The following is an 18,324-nucleotide window of genomic DNA, read 5'->3' on the forward strand; positions in this document are numbered from 1 at the left end:
TGTTGGTGTGTGATGACTAACAAACTGGATGGCCTTGTGAGGTTGGGTAGCAGAAATCAACCAGGAAAAATATGTTTATTGATCATTACCCGACACAGTTTTTTATAATTGAAGGGAACCATATTACCACACTAATAATAGAGTTCACATGCAAGTTTCAGTTACACGCACTACATGCAGCCTTAACCTTGCCTTGTTTGCTGACCCACAAAGCAACAGTTGGTGTTTAAAACCGAGTTAGATCATGGACTGTAGTAGGTCCGCGGTTAGATGGTGCGATGACACTGCCAGTGTCTGATATATAGCGCCATCTGTTGTTTTAACAGTATACATGTCACTAATCCGCTTAATATGACTCATCGCACATCATTATTTCAATAATCATTCATCAGTCTAAAAGCTGGCCACACCAAGCACTCAGTTGAAGTGTTTACCTCCCAAATGAGACAATAATGATTTGGGGGGATTTACACTCCGATATTTGTATCATAATAACCAGGTATGATGCAAATACATATAATATAAAAGTAATCAATCGGCGTGGTATCATGATTATAGATTGAGTACCGAAATGTGACGTCATACTGGTCAAGATGTCAAGGTTGGTGGTCCCAACAATTTTGTGCCAAATAGAGGTGTGGTGATCACACCACCGCCAAACACAGAATTTGCCCTGCTCCAGCCCGTTGCTTGAATGATGTCGCGGTGAACCTCATGCACAGGCTCTGTTGTTTTGAAACAATAACCAGGATGACGAGTGAATATGTCGTTAGCACTTCGGTACTCCATAATTTAATAGTGGAATAGACAGTGCTGTTAAACGATGAATGTTTGTTTAGGCTCTTGTAGTTGATGTTTAGTGTTACAGTAGTTGATAAACAAGCTCTATATAGCGTGTAGTGATTCAGTGCATGATAAAGCTATATGCATAGTCCATGTACCCTTTCGCGACAATCATTCCACATTTTGTGGTTTGGCTCAATAACTTTTGATTCAGAGATTTAAAAATATGCCAGATGCATGGGCAAGGGAGAACATTTTTGCACACACTGCATTCATTTCTGTTTCATTGCTATATTGCGTTTCAAACCATCAATTTTCAATGTGAAATAATCTTTCAAATCCTTCAATTGGCAACATGTTAAGAGATTCAAAATTACCGTTTTTATAAAAAAAATTGCCATTTAAAAAAACTTTTCGACAACATCGACGCCCATGTACATTACTTTTAGAGACATTACATTTTATTGTTAACAATGTAGCATTACAAGAGCATTTTGTTACCAAATTGAAGAAATTTTGTGATCAATTTAGCCCTAAAAGTAGGTCCTTTCCTGTAAGGGTTAACTCTTCAAAAATAATGCGCCATGAAGAAAGCCATTTCGTCTCCGTACATGTAATCAAAAACGTCTTTACTAAACATGCTTTTTATTGCCATAATAATAATACAATGGTCGACGGCTTGCTGAGAAAGACGATATTTCGCTCTACATTATTTTGTTTGATGTCTCCGTGAACAGTGATAGCAAAGACAATGGGTAGACGACAATTCGTCCCTCTAGAACCGGGGGGGGGGGGGCTTTAGAATATCGTCAGAGCCATAGACTAGCATTGCCGCTAACATTACAAAAGCAAGAAACACGATGAAATTCTCCCTAAATGTGTGTTGAAATACGGGAAAAGACTCACATTTAATTGCCCATCTCTACCGAGGAGAGCATAGGTAACATAGTAGGATGAGAAAAGTACTCGTTTTGAAGATGATAAAGTTTATGCTTTCTTGTTAAGTTTATAACAATACCTACAGAATTTGATCTGTAAATTGGAATTCCGTCCGCCCTATAATATACATTTGCATCGTTGAATGTCGATCAAAGTATGATACTACTGTAATATAAATCCAAATTCAATTTGTCTCATTTTTCAAGATTTTACGTCAATTTGCTTGCAAAATCAGTGAATTAGAATAGGTGTAATGAAAAACTTAGTCCATCAATTAAATGCATTCCTGCATAAGTCTATTTTAAACAATTCGTTATCAACCATCTTGCAATCTAGAGCAGTATTTCTTCTGAATACGCCAGCGCGGTATTAGGGACTTTTTAGATTTGCACAACGACAACTTGGACTGCTACGATCGACGTCCTTTTAATGCACTGCCTTGAATGGACGTCACACGTATCAGTCCACTCAAATCTAAAAGTCCCTATTAGCTCATTCAGACACCCTACAGCTTCTTGGTCATAATGTTCATTATCATCCGATCCATTTATAGACTTTTTAAATCACCTGATTCCAGTTTGAAATGAAAATTAAACTTCTGCAATTTTGTATAAAGCTATTCTGTACTCAGAGAGCGTAGGTCGTAGAAAATCGCGAACAAAATTCGTATAAATCTTTTTTAAAACAGAAAGAAATTTGCTTATTTTTTGTTTTTACATGTTTCTTAAACTGCATTTATATCCAATATTGGTACATAGTTGCTCACATTATCAAATATAATTTTGTTAGATAAGAATTCGTCTATATTACACTACTACTAGTACTGCTACCAATACCATACTACTAGACTACTACTACTACTACTACTACTACTACTACTACTACATTGTACTACTACTACTACTACTACTACTACTACTACTACTACCAATACCATACTACTAGACTACTGCTACTACTACTACTACTACTACTACTACTACTACTACATTGTACTACTACTATACTACTACTACTACTACTAATACTACGTTGTACTACTACTACCTACTACTACTAGTATTATTACTGCTACTACTACTACTACTACTACTACTACAACTACTACTACTACTACTACTACTACTACTACTACTGCTACTACTACTCATGTTTTCATAGCCTTACAATACCACACCTTTGATAAAGGCGTAACACTTACTCATAATACATGCATAACCCATATATCCAGCGTGCCAAAGGGCACGCAGGATTATGAACTTATTGGATAAAAATCTGTATCTCAATTTACATATTTTCTTCATTTGGGAGGAGAAATTTCATTTTTTTTCATGTGATTTGCAAATTATGGTTATTCACGCCGTTTTTTCTTCCTTTGGGCGTTGTTTGGATAGTTTAAAGAATATTAAAGATTTTTCTTGAAATTCGTGTAGATCGAAATGTACCGATTAGAGTAAGTGGAGGGAGAGAGAGAGAGAGGAGGAGGAGAAAGGAAAATGTTTTTTTTTAAATAAAAAGAACGAAAAGAAAGAGAGAGGATTGAGTTCAGCACTTATATATATATATATATACACAGGAGTACAATGTGTTGCTTCCTCAATACATCACTCACTGTATTATTATATTTGTGTTATCAATATTTGGCCAATTTTATGCCCCACTTTGGTGTTGCCTCGCCAAATCATGACAACCTTTTATTAGAAATTGACCCCCCCCCCGAAAAAAAGGGGGGGGGGAGGAAGAATGTTTATTGAATCGCGAAATATGAAGGAGAATGTCTGGTCGAAATAACCAAATTAAATTTACAACTACAAGGTTTTATAACCAAAAGAATGTCGTGAATACACAACTAGACGTGCCTTCATAACATTTTTCCTGCCATATATTTTGCAATTTATTTTTAACTAGCTGCCCCTCCTTTCTTTTTTTTGTGAGGTGTATTTTTTTTGTTCTTGTCGTTGTTTTTTGGCATACCGTTAGTCTTAAAATCAATAACTTTGTTAAAAACAAATCTGTTTTCATCAACCTCCTCCTGTGAACGTTCATCAGACTCTGAACAATTTGCACATTTACTTGTTGATTTTGAATAAGAATAAGAAGTGTCATTCGACAATAAATTTTTCCCCTTCAGGCCATAATTATCTCAAGATTGGTACACAGCACAGTATAATACTAGACGTGTCTTTACAAAATCAGATCTAGATATTAACTGCTACGATAGGAAAATTGAGAACAAACAAAACTGACTTTCCTCTTCGCCCTAGAAGTAAAAGAACCCGGGAATATGATATGTTTCCAGTATTGGTTAACAATAGTAATAACTGCAGCACGGAGATTATATTTTCGCGGTTGCATGGTTATTAATCTCTAGGGATTTTTTTTCTTCATTATGATGAGGCGAGTGAGGAAGTAAACTCGATTTATGACAAAATAGGGAGGGAGAAATAAAAACCTGAGTTTTTTTTAAAATTCTAGGGGATAGATGAGATAGAGAGAAAGTAAGAGAACGTGTTAGGAGGAGTAAGAGAAATACAGAGACATACGGTAAAGAGAGGGGGAGAGAGAGAGAGAGAGAGAGAGAGGAATAAGAAAATAAACAGGAAAGTGTGTGAGAGACTTTAAGAAAAAGAGATACAAAGATAAACGGTCTAGTCTAAAGCTTTGCTCTTTGGTTGTCAACGCACTGCTTTTTTTGGACAAACTCAATGGCCCGAATTCACAAAGGAGGTTTGTCGACAAACCTCCTCTTGTATCGACAAACCTCCTTTTGTTATTTACAAACCAGGTTTGTAAAAAACGCGCCAAAACGCGTCATATGACGTACATAAACCTCGGTTTGTCGACAAACCTCCTTTGTGAATTCGGGCCAATATGATCAATATTAACCATCCCCTCACACACCGCTTAGAGTTCAATGTCTCCTTTTTAATGTTCAAAAAATTAATGTTGAAGATGGATGCGACGTCATGCCACGCATGTTTTCTCGTTTTTCATAGCTCAACAAACAAGCAGCTTATCATTGTTAGTGGTTTCTTGACGTAGCCCTAGAACGTTTTTGATGCTGTATACGTACTGTTTGACGTTAATTGGTTAGAGTTAATAATGTGTTATACTAACGTTGACACCGACTTTGGGTTTAGAAGGATGATGCACTTTCTTCGTAAGACGTAGTTTGCATGCACAAACGCTTACTTCATCACACAGCACACAGGGGCAAGTTTCTCAAAACCGTCTTACGTCTAAGTTCGTGGACATCCCATAGAAACGCGTGTTAATTCTATAAAACACGTTCCAATGGGATGTCTAAGGAGTTAGACTAATGACGGTTTCGAGAAACGTCCCCCCCCCCCATCAGGGTCCTAACTTTCCGATCTGAGACTAACGCTTCTATAATCGCCTACCGTATGCTTACATATTAAACCATGTTGTTGTTGTTGTTAGACCTGTTTACTATAAAACCTATGGATACCTTTTGAACAAAAGTTTCTCTTGACGAATAAAACGCGTTAACTTGCCCTCCATACCATAACAACTTCTAGATTCCAATGCAAAGTGATTTCCATCCAAAGAGATGCTATAATGCGTAGGAGGTGAATAAATTAGTTGGTAACCAAGGATTCAGGAGAGAAACTTGCATAAATGTTTAACTACATTAGTAAACAGGGTCTATTCAGTTATTACCGCGCTTCCCATTCAATTCTAAATATTTACACCATTGTGAAGCTGCTTTGGGGTTGTCTCGGGACGCTGTATACATGTTTAGTAATCAAAGTCTGTGACGGAAGACTCGCTGGTTGATGTAAAGTTGGAAAATTTCAAGCAAAGCACGGAGTTCTCATTTCGTTAAGTGAGATTAATTGCATCATTCTAGAAGTACGTGTGAGTAGTACGTCGTGTAACTGAACAGTTTATTAACCCCAAAATGGTAATAAAGAACAGAAGCTAACAAAATTGTGAAGTATCTATGGCTATAATGGCAGCTCATTTTTCGTCATAGGGGTATGTGGCCGATCCGGAGGCTGGGGGGAGGTGCATGTATGAAGTCCTCTAATTTTTTTAAATTACTAACAGTCGCTTAACAATTTTTCGGTTAGCGGGTTGGTTCATCGTATCTATGGTGCATCTTAATGGCGCATTGGCATTGTCTCTATGAAAAATGTCAATACATTTGCTCGCTTGCTTTGCTTTCTCGCAAAATTGAGAAACGGGACAGTAGTAATTTGAGAAAAAGACGTTACCCCTTGACGATGTTGTGTCCTTATGCTTGTGTTCGTAAATAAGAAATATTAGTGTTTATGTAATTATGCAATCAGTATTAATTTTAAGTACTTATATATCCAGTTGTGTAATCAGTAATTGTCTGATAATGTAACTATGTAATCAGTATTCATTTTGCAACGCTATGAAGATGAATCCAATTATACAAACAGGAGCATAATTTGCGGACAGTATTTCACTTTTAGTCAAAGGCTTAAAGATTTTAATAACATTTTCTTCCACAGAAAAGCATGTCGGCAGCCCATTTTGCAGCGAAAAATGATCATCCCTCTGTCATCAAGGTCCTAGCCTCAAATAGGTGTAATCTCAACAGTAAGGCAATGGTAAGTGTTTCCAATATAGGAAATTTAATACTGTATTCGGGAACGGTGGCCCCAATGATAAAGTCCTCTCTACGCCACTGATAAGAAAATGATGATGAAAATAATAATAATGATTATGATAATTATAATAGTGATAATAGTAATGATTATAACAAGAGTAATGATAGTTATAATTCTGATAATTATAATAATGAAGGTAATAATATTAATAATAATAAAGATAATGATGATAACAATGATAATACTACCATTACTTTTACTGAGAATATCTACGCTAATATTAATAATGCTAATTAGCATAACTATACTCAGTAAAAGTAATAATAGTATTATCTTTGTTATTATTATTATTATCATTATTATTATCATTATTATACTAATGATAATAGTGGTAATTATAGAGTGGAAGATAAAAATAACAATCATCATCATCATCATCATCAAAATAATATTGATAATATTAATTATAATAATAATGATAACAATAATAACTCACAACGACACTTCCAATTCAAAATAACCTTCCGGTAATTTTTTATGTAGATGTAGATATGACAAAATTTGAACTCTTTCGTCTCCCATGATAAAAAAGGTGTTTCCTCTATTTGACATTTTATATTTCTAGTACGACAACACCCCTTTACACGTTGCCTCCACGTTGGGTCACATCGAGAGTGTAAAGACGCTTCTATCTTGTCGGTGTAAAGTCAACGTACTCAATGAGGTAAGTTGAATAAAATTGGATATTTATATTCTAAAGCTGTAAATCTGCACTTGATCGTTTTTCACGACCAGGGGAGTGTTTCACAAAGACTAATACTGACTTTAAGTTGTACTTAACTAAGGCAGGGCATTCACGCCACTGTGTGTGTGTGTGTGTGTGTGTGTGTGTGTGTGTATTGGGTTTTTACAAACGTGTATCAATCAGATATGATATTTACGTCTGGGGACCGACCTTTAAACGTCACCATCCGAAAGGCGTGACTCAGTTTCGAACCTGCGTCCTTGTAACTTCCATTGTTGGCTTGATTACAGGCGCACGCCACAACGGACCGGCGTAGGGTAGCGTACTATTGCGTATGCATGGCGTATAGTAGCATACTTATAGTGTTGCGTAGACTTGCGTAAAAAAATCGTACTTTTCGCGTCTAGTGTCTACGCCGAAAGTACGCGAAAAATTAAACATGTTCATTGATTGCGTGTAGGGCAGTGTACGCTCGGCGTAGTTGGTACGCAACACTACGCAACTCCACAAGTGGTCCGAATGGAAACCCGCGTTTAAGATCAAACTTGATTCAATAGATATTTACTTTTTTGTGGTTGTTGTTGAATACGTATTTTGTGTTCATTACGTAATCTATTTTTTATTAGAAGTAACGCTTAATCACAGACTTGGGCACTCTAGCCATGAATATATTTTTTTCCCGCTATTTCTTGACGGGTGTTTCATCATGCGGAGAGAAAACGATAACGAGGCAAACACGGGGTAAATCAAACAATCAATATCGTGGGAATCAAGGCAAACTTTACACTTAGGGTTTAAGAAAATAGACAAGATGGACACCCTAAAGAGGCAGAATACAGTTTCCTTTCAAGACTGATGAATCGCTTCTTCCCATAATAACCCCATGGCCTCCAAGGTCCATTAAGTAAGACGCCATTAGCACATTATTGAAGGGTTAACAACACGACTGAATGCCCTACCAATTACCCATCATTCCACATTTAATGTGACGTCATAATGGATTAGATGTGATACGCTTGCGTGCTAACATGTTTTTAAAAGTGAAACATTGATGGATTATGTTATTATATGGGGACCTTGCTCTTACAAGCCCAGCTTTTCTAAGGTCTCCACTTTCTTTCATTTGGATTATATATCGACTTAAAATTGCACTTAAATTGTTTTTTCTTATGCTGTTTTTTGTTCTATTATTATATGTAAAAATGTTGTGAAAGAAAGAAATAAAATGAACCTTGAACCTTGAGGAAGTTATCGATGGCAGAGGTAGATAATTACATTTCCCGTGTTCAAATTGCCTCTTGTGTGTCGATTCCGTTTATGAGTGAGTCAGTTATACTTGCTATTTGAACCACATCGATTATTCATGTTATTGCAACATGAACAACGCACCTGAACATTATGCCTGACTTTCCAACGTCTTTCATGAAACCTTTAATTTCTTACACAGTGAGTCCATGTCTTACGACCGAAGATGACCTAAGGGTCGAAAGAGTTTCCAACATTCGTGTCGCCGAAATCTTTGACAACTTTCAGAAACGTCAAGTCTCTGACAGCCCTTTTAAGAATAGGAATATTAGTTTTACCACCATTCTTTTTTGCAGTAGGGAGGGACGACCATTTCCGTCTCTGGGTCTGCCATGCTGTACACGTATGTCCGTGACTAGCGTTCATCGCTTGACAAACTTAGTCATTGTAGGTTTAGTAATGAATGATAATAATAATAACAACAAACACCTACATGTATGAATGGTTTGTGTTCCGAATATTGATAAATACAGAATATTAATTGATAGTATCCATTACATATTGTGTCATAATTTGATATTCCCATTGTAATAGTCATCAGTATTTTAGAATTATGTGGAATATATAATAATTCAGTCTTCTACTTTTGCATATCTACACATCGCAGGTTTCAAAGAGGTCATTTTTAAAAAATAATTTGATAATCATATAATTTTGGTCGTAAAATTTGATGAGCAGTCTACCTCACACAGGACAATTACCCCCTGGACAATCACCCCCGGATAACTACCCCCTAGGACATCAGTCATTACCGATATACATGCCGTTCTCTCCATCTCTACGTACCGCATCTATTGCTTTGGTGACCATGCCATTCCACAACTCTCTGTTTCTACTTTCAAGCCTTTGCCATGAACTTCCCTCTTACCCAGGTCTTTCTTTCCTTTGTTCTCCAGCCATCTCCACAGACTTCCCTACAATTCTTATTTCTCTTCTCCCATTTTCTTCGACTTTTCCTGCCATTGCCAGATCCAAACTTTTCTTTTTGTATCTCAACCTCTTTTACAAGTCATGTAAACTGAAATAAAAATGGTAACGATGCTATAAATATATGACCAATTGCCTTGTTGACATCATTATCGTAAGCAATGTACCACGCCTGGGGCTAAAATTTGACACATGACACCTGTCTGACCCTCCGTATTTCTAAATAGAATTTAAACCGAATATTGACTTGTAATACCTAAAATTAGTTGATGAAAGAGGCATATACATCATGTCGTTTTATTGAAAATATACACTCTTAAAAATACACTAGAATGATTATGTGTCCAACCAGTTTGGGACATTCCATCCATAATATATTTGAGTAGTGCCCAAGGTAGAAGGCACTTGAGCAAAAAATGAAATTAATGTTATTTTTGTACACGACAGAACGGGAGAGTTGTCCAATGACTACATCACAATCCATTTTGTTTTTCTGCTCAACTTTGGTAATATTTGTTAATTGAAGTAATTGCCCTGTATTTTCACTCTAACTGGACAAAAGATTATCCAAATTAAAGTACCAGGAATGCACTAAGCTGGTTGGACACACAATTTGGCCTAACATCGTGCCCAATCAAAAGTGTTGGGCAAATGTATGACCCCCTACTATATATTACATTCGTTTAACTCCTTAAATGTAATGTTTTGTTACAGAAGTCCAAATTTCATATTTTATGCAATATGATCATGCAATAAGCGGTGATTTCCTGACATACTTAGAGTTTAAAATGTCGATCATATCGATTATTTATTCGGACGTGCCTATAGTCTTAGATAAGCCTACATAGGTCTATCATACGTGAATATTAGAAATGCCCAATAAGAGCGCGACAAAAGCTTTAAAAAGATAAACAAGAAGTTGTTTTTTCTTTAAGGATTCAAGAACTCCTTCACTATCGCCATTAGTATTACAGTAAAAATATGATGACTTCATCCAACCAATGTACATATATTTGAACGAGGCATGAGAGATTTCTTCTTCTTTACTTGCAGTACAGCCCACCGTACTGTTTACTTCGTAATGTTTAGGTGCTCAGCATATGTATATATATATATATATATATATATATATACAATTATAAAAGAACTGATTTATTTCCTCTCTAGAGTAATCAACAATCAAAGAAAGTTTATTTTTCATTTTCTGCAAAAATTTCGAATAATGAAGAAAGTTTGACATTTGTCATAATTTTTGTCCATACTCTTTGTCATTCTACAGGCAGGCTATATCCAAGTAAACAAAATATTCATTTCGCCTCGCTTAGGAAATCAATCCTTGATTGGTACGCGATTAACTTTAACCCCGAAAACAAACAACCTGCTTTTTAGATCGCAAAAGGGGGGGGGGGGGTCACACGATTATATAGATTGGCAATATGCACGAGTCATATCTTTTTCCATAAAAGTACACTGGCTATCATAGATGTTGCATGATATCCGTGATATGGCTATATTATACAGGTCTCTAGATTTCTTTTAAAGCGACCCATTGGATGGATTTCGTTATGTACAGTTTCTTTTAAGTTTCTCCGAGGGCTATCCGTAGGCTATCAAGAAATCAATCAGACTAGATATTGCTCTTACAATAGCCTATTAATGACACTGATGAATCGTGTAAGGTGATACGGAGATCATAGAAAGGTGTCTGAGGAATGACAATCCGTCATCTTGTTGACCACAAATCCTGTCTCGGGGCCGGTCTTTCATAACTATTGGCAGTGCTTGGTTACTCTGATTTTGTGAGAAATATGTCTCCATCTATTAGGCCTAAAAAAAGATATTGTATTGCCCTTTAGGTGCCAAAACATGGGTCGGTCGGTCGGAAATCTTTCTTTTTTAAAAACTTTTTTTAATTTTTAAACTCCCTCTTTGGGCTGATATTTTTCAGTTTTGAATACATTTCAAGCCGATCGTCGATTTCAAAATTTTTAGGTCGGTCGCAAAGGGCAATACAACATCTTTTTTGTTAGGCCTTGCGTAAAACATTTATTCGCCTGTACAGCCTCTATTCTTTTCTTGAACCTCTTGTTGCGATCTTCATCTCCTTTATTTCTATTTTCGCGATTGCACTCCAAAAATCAAGTTGGAGTGGGCTTTTACTTAAACAATCAGGTCGTGGTGCGACGCGGCTCGGCTCGGCTTTAAATCTTTCCTTGAGTATCTGAAAGCCTGAAATCGGGAAGATCGTCTCGAGAGGGACCCTTTTTGAAAAATCCTCCGATAAAACATTTGAAAACCCCATAGAAAGAATTGTGGCTAATTCAAGGTCTTTTATCGCATTTTCAACGAGACGTCCGCTCTTCTTTCAAATCTATGCATAATTCCTTCAGAAAGAACATACTATCTCCACCACACCCACCACCACTACTAGCACTTCAAATACCAACAACAACACCATCCTACCATAATCACCATCAACAACATTAAACTTCAACCGCCAACAATATCGCCATTGACACCACTTTAATTACCACCATAACAACAATCAATGCAACAACCGCACCCATCACCAACAACACCTGACGTTCCCCCTTCATTCCACCATCTTACTTCCAATCTTACACTCCATGCACCATTAGTAATCTATCACTCAACTACTCAAAGCAACTTTCATGTATTTTGTATTTTGTATTTTGTATTTATTAGAAAACTTATATTGATATTTTAACATGAGCATAATTACATACATGGTGAAATCATATTAAAGATACGTGGAAACAATTAATTTAATAGAATAAGCATGTATAATAATGCATTACTGACCATGAAACCTTTGTCTTATCTGATATCATTTTAGTATGATATTTAGTTGTTTTAATGCCTTTGTTCCCTTTTTTTTGGGGGGGGGGAGCCAGAACAGTTTGCTGGTAACAGATGAAAGGGGATAGATTATATCACAAATTTCAACAATAACAAAAGTACTGATTTTTTTTTCTTTCCGCAGAAGAGAAGATCGGCTCTTCACGAGGCGACTGAAAACGGACTTGCAGATATCGTGGAACTTCTACTCGTGGCTGGAATTAATGTGCAAATACAAGAGAAGGTAAGAAAGGTGGCGTTTCTATAAACATTACGATATCTTCACCTGACAGAAGTACAAGCCATAATTAATGACATTATTTGAATGCATATAAATGTATATATGTCGTTCATGGCTTATATTTATAGAAGAAGCACAGGTGAATAAAATCAATATTATTGATTATTTAGGAGTGTTTAAACAAAAAGTACCAATGCGCTTACAGAATCACATAGTTTAAAGAGAAAAATAAAAACTACACAGATTCTTACAATACGTACACCATTTAATCTCTGAGGGAGGAGGTATATTCAATGGGATTTCCCTGATGGAAAGAAGTAACATTTAAAAAAAACGTAAAATACACAGACTCATACGATGCGTACATCACATTATATCACTGAGGGAGGAAGTATACTTCATGGAATTTCCCTGATGGAAATAGGATACCGTCTCGGATGTTTTCGAAGCAGATTACAGCTTAATGAACATTGATTCCAGTCCGAATGTAGGTATATATTTCATTTTATTCAAGATGATGTGTTAGGAACATTTGCTGTTTTCCTAAGAACTGAACAAAACAAAATCTATGTTTTCTTTTAAGATGATGTATTTAAAAGTAAATATGAATGCATTTACACAGCGCGGTAACTATACACAATCCATCTCCGGTAAGTACAAATCATTTCCGTTTCATTAGCAAAGCTTCTGTGATACGGTGCACAATCATTCAAGGATTTTTCCTACCAGACCTAACCGGTAAGTTCCGAGAGAGGATTCAAACCGCCAACTATTTTGATCCACAGTCCTCTGGTTTAAAAGGTTAAATTCCAACGGCATTTGAAAGATAACATTAATTTAGATCTTCCCTAAAAAAAAATTTAAAAAAAGGGGGGGGGGGGCTTGAAAATGTCTTTAAGTGGGAAAATAACGACTATGAGTTGTCGAATCGACTTCAGAGCTATAGAGCCAGTAAGTAATAGTCTGATTTTCAGAACATTGAACCGAATGGTCGTACGTTTTATGCTGCGCAAAGATTAAATCAGTTTAATTTTGCCCATTACAAGAAGTGGGTTATTGACGTAAAAAAATGCTCATGTACCCTTTACAGCTCATTTTATGTATGTTATTACAGAAAAAGAAGACAAGCCAGTCAGTCACTTAATAGTGTCTGACAGTGAAGTATAGCAAGTTAACGGGTTTCCTTGCATAGTTTGAATATTAGGACACTGCTAATGTTTAAATTTCACAGATAGGACATACATAACATATTCATAATTCCTGCAAAGTTCTACAGAATTTGTTGTTGGCTGCAAAAGGGACAAAGTATCTTTAAGACGACTAATATTAAGTGGAATAAAATATAACAACATTTTTTTCTTCAAAACTTAGATACATAGGCTGATAAGTATTGTTTTCACAGTGTATCATCAATTTAAATGGGAATGATTAGTTTTATTTTGTGTAACTTTGTGATAAATCGTTGTTTCATTTGATGAGGTAAAGTATTTTTAAATTGATTATACTTTGTCTACCTCTTTTTTTCGGAATGTTAGGATGTCGCATGGAAAAATTCGATAAATCTAGGGTATAATAGAAATTCAAAAACAAGTCGAGGGACAGGGTTTCCTAAAATTGAAAAATCAATAGCCGCGAAGAGAAATGTATATCCCAATCAAGCTTAGTAAGCGTGTCAAAGTATAGTTCATATCGATACATAAATAATAGTGCTGGAGCTATATGACAAATTCAATCGATTACGCCTCCCAAAAATGTAATGTGAAAAGGCACCGGAATCTGAAATTGGGACCCCAAAATGTAGTCATCTCATTCCGGTAGATGATATTTAGTGGAATAATCTCATCTGACAACTGACTACTGATATGAAAAATCGAAGGGAATTTTGAGGGGAGACAGAGTACGAGAGAGAAGAGAGAAAGAGAGAGAGAGAGAGAGAGAGAGAGAGAGAGGGAGAGAGAGAGGTGAATTCATTTAAAAGTGTGAAAACATATAATTATATTTATATGTCTATGGAATTATTTTTACCTTGTAAATTCACTTGCATCAGCCTCCAGCTGTATTGTTGAATATTCGAATAAAACCTTATCAAATCAAATCAAATCAGATCAAATTAGTGGAGGGGGAGGAAAAAAAGGTAGATAGATGCCCGCATGACTGTAGCTATGAGCTTAAACACTTTATCCAGGCAAATTCAAGAAGAATAAAACACCACCCCCAAAACACGACACCCAAAATAAAAACATAAAAACCAAGTAAATAAATAAAAGCCTTGGAAATTGATCGGTTGAATCAGTAAAATATGTTTGGCACTTTTACTAGAAATGCAAATTTAACGCTCATGTAATGAAGGGGAGTTTATGGTCATGTCGTAAAAAGTGTCATATTACTTTTGTCTTCAAAAATGGATGTGTAAACGTGGGATGCACTTTTCGAATATCCTTTACACGTATAACATGTACTCAAGCCTCTGGTGATGTCTACATGCTCAAAGAAAATCAGCAAAAACGTTATTTGTGCCTCATACGATGTCTCAACATTTTCGATTTATAATACGACAGAAAGTGAAGTTCGTGTACCTGTCATTTTGTTAAACTCTCAGGATTTTAGATGATCCAGACACTTCACCCATGAGCATTGCTGCCCCATTTTAATCGTAATGAGTAAATATAGTTTATAGTCGATTTCTGTCTGATGTGAGATTGGATTCAGTAATGTGATTATTTCAAGGGCGCATGAAGTTGAATGAATGGGATAGATGGGGCCATATTTTGACTTTCATTAAAGATAACTTTTAAAGATAGAATAACGGTGTCACACTTGTCCCTAATTAATCTCTTAACAAATTAGATTTCTCCTATTATTATTATTATTTTTTTTTTGGGGGGGGGGGGGGCATGTGTGCTAAAACGTGTAAACGAATATTCATACACTGCTTTGATACGGAAGATATACGGCATTTGAGCGATTGAAGAAAAAAACATCAAAAAGTGGCATTCCTGGAAATTTCAGTTTATTTATCAAACTTGTATTGTCAAAATTACGTATAGAGAGATATTAGATTATATCATAAAGAACAAATGTTTTATTTGTGACATACTGATTTGGGGAAAAGAGAGGCAAAACATATTGCCTGCCTGTGGTTTTCGCACAATCTCATATTTCCGTATTCATGCATACATGTCCAAAAATCAATACCAAGACGAGTTTGCTCACAAATACAAGATTACTTTAGGAATATAAAAATATATGTGTAATCCGTTTATCATTGATATTTTGAATTGGGTGGTTAATCATGAAGCAATAGTTTTTTAATTTTAAACAATTATTCTATATATAGACAGATATATATTTGTCATGAAATAATCAATACAAGCAGCATTGGCAGCGAGAAACAAATGTAACAGGAAAAGAGTGAATAATGCCTAAATTAAAAAAAACCTTCTGGGAAAACTGCAACGATTTAAAAACGCCCGCGTCAGAAACTGAACTTGGTTTTCTTGATAAACACACCAAGCCACAGAGACAGGTTGATTGCATGGTTGATTGCAAATAAGTGCGGGCGTCATGGACGTGTGTGTGGGTGTGAGTGTGTGCGTGCGTGAGTGCGTACGTGGGCGTGTGTATATATAACGAAAATTGACATACAATTGTGTATTAAAATGAGTCTCGTAAGGCACCGTAAGGACTGCCCCCATAAGGTGTCGTTTATACCGAAAAACAATTACAGTTTCTATTTATCTTGCGAGACGTCATACTGAGAGAGTATTGTTCAAATATAAAGAACAAGTTTCATATATATATATATATATATATATATATGAAATATATTTTTAAAAACCTCAGAAAACTGAAGGGGTGGAGGAGAGAAAACGTCACCCACGCATTGTCTATTTAAGGACCTCAATTGACATACATTTTCAATAGCTTAAAGTCATCCTTACGTTTTCCAAGCTGAGTTATAAAACAAGGGAGAAAATGTTCTCTCCTCATAAAGTACATGATCGCTTCTTTAAAATATGCGAATTGATTTACATACAGCAATTAAATAAAAAGTGATTGATACTATATTGGTGTACAATGTAGTATTTCATATATCACACCATGGCGAATTATCGTTTTTAGTATTACACACGAAGATTACCGGGTGAAATACTCATTTGAAAAATTACTTATTTTATTAATATTTTTCAAAAACCCCAAGTGAGTTTAAGAATGGCACTCAGAAAAAAAAACAGAGAGAGAGAGATTACTCTGTTTGGGACATGTAACTATACTAGGTTTGATTGGAGATTTTCAGTATACTTTTCCAAACTCTTACAAATTAGATAACTTTAGTAGTAAATGCTCAAACAAAGCAAATGTCAATATCAACCATGTACCACGAAATACTTATCAAGTACCAGTCTGAAGGTGTTATTCCTGGCTTTAAAGGTATTGTATTCCTTTTGAAGCCAACATTGACTTCTGTAGAACTTTTCAGGAACTATGAAACTTAAACGTTAGCAGTGTCCTAGTATTTGAATTATGCAAGGAAACCCGTTTACTTTTTAGACTTCACTGTCGGACACTATTGAGTGACTGACTGGCTTTTTCTTCTTCTTTGGTAATAACATACATAAAATGAGCTGTACTAGGGTACATTGGCATTTGTCTTCATCAATTACCCACTTCTTGTAATAGCCGAAATTAAACTGATCGAATCTTGCGCAGCCAAAAAAATACGACCATTGGGTTCAAGGATCTGAAAACCAGACTACTTACTAAAAGGACTGCAATCCCTAAAGTCGATTCGACAACTAACATGTATTTCTTAAATTTGTTTTAAATGCTTATAATTAAGTTGTAATGTTATGTTGGAAACATGAATAAATTTGAATTTATATTCCCACAAAAAGACATTTTCAATCCCTTTTATTTTGAAGGAACTTTACCTTTTTTATTTCTTTGGCCTGCAAATGGGACAAAGTACTTTTAATGCGCTTATGATTAATTTATTCTCTGCATTTACATTTAGTAAAACATCAAGATTCGGTTGACCCATTTCTCTTAATTGGAAGTTATCTGAACTTTGAAAATAATGTTTAGATTCGATTTCGAATGACTTCAGGGGAATTGATGTGCTTGTCAAGTCGTTCTGCTATGGTTACTTTTTGAATAACATTTCCTAACGCTTCAGCGGTATTAACGTGTCTAGATCAGGTACAGTCGGATGGACAGAACAGATGTAGACGATCTAGAATATATAAAAGCAAACAAATATCAAATACAGCTCAAAATTCCAGACGGTAGAGAGAAATAAGGATGTAGGGTAAAATGGGAAATGAGGAGAACATCAACAAAATAATCTTAAATCAAGTTAACCTCGATTCGTCATTAAGGGCATTCGCACCTACAGAAAAAGTGAGATTAACAAATGTATGTGTGGACAAAATAATTTCACTAATCTTCGCGATTCGCAGCGCGAGCCAATTTGCACTAAGTCTTGCGATTTTTCAGAATAATCGCGATAGTTTGCCGGGCGCTGTGTGTCAGGTGAATGGTATCGAGAATCGAATATCGATTTATTTAATCCCAGGATTCCAAGCGCGCATACATCGTCGGGATTTACGCATGCTTGCCGTCGATCAACAATTATGCCTGTGTGTGTACGGTCTTTGTACGGTCGATTTTTGCATCGCGATCCAAATAGCACTAATTTTTATGTGAGAACGGGCCTATAGTCTCATGTTGCCTTTTTACTTTGTTAAATTTAAGATATTTGCATATATGAATATTTTTTGGAAAACACAATGAACATCTATGTTTTATTGAACTGTTTATACAACAAGATAGATCCTTTCGTTACAGACGTAAATATCTGTTCTGTCTTAACTCATAATACATACTACTTCGTGGAGCAATATGTTATCAGAGATGAACATTAT

At 35.7% G+C, this 18,324-nt stretch overlaps 1 protein-coding gene across 3 annotated transcripts in view; it reads left to right on the forward strand.

Annotated features, from left to right (window-relative positions):
* LOC115918398 (ankyrin repeat and death domain-containing protein 1A-like) overlaps positions 1-18,324 on the forward strand; it is a 45,340-nt gene that overhangs the window by 19,513 nt on the left and 7,503 nt on the right. For all 3 annotated transcript variants that reach the window (XM_030976695.1, XM_030976694.1, XM_030976696.1), the window contains 3 exons: positions 6,225-6,323; positions 6,949-7,047; positions 12,305-12,403. In XM_030976695.1, the coding sequence (XP_030832555.1) occupies positions 6,225-6,323; positions 6,949-7,047; positions 12,305-12,403 (297 nt within the window). The remainder of the gene's footprint in view (positions 1-6,224; positions 6,324-6,948; positions 7,048-12,304; positions 12,404-18,324) is intronic.

The sequence above is a fragment of the Strongylocentrotus purpuratus genome, unplaced genomic scaffold (assembly GCF_000002235.5).
Source record: "Strongylocentrotus purpuratus isolate Spur 01 unplaced genomic scaffold, Spur_5.0 spur5_scaffold_9, whole genome shotgun sequence".
Taxonomy (NCBI): domain Eukaryota; kingdom Metazoa; phylum Echinodermata; class Echinoidea; order Camarodonta; family Strongylocentrotidae; genus Strongylocentrotus; species Strongylocentrotus purpuratus.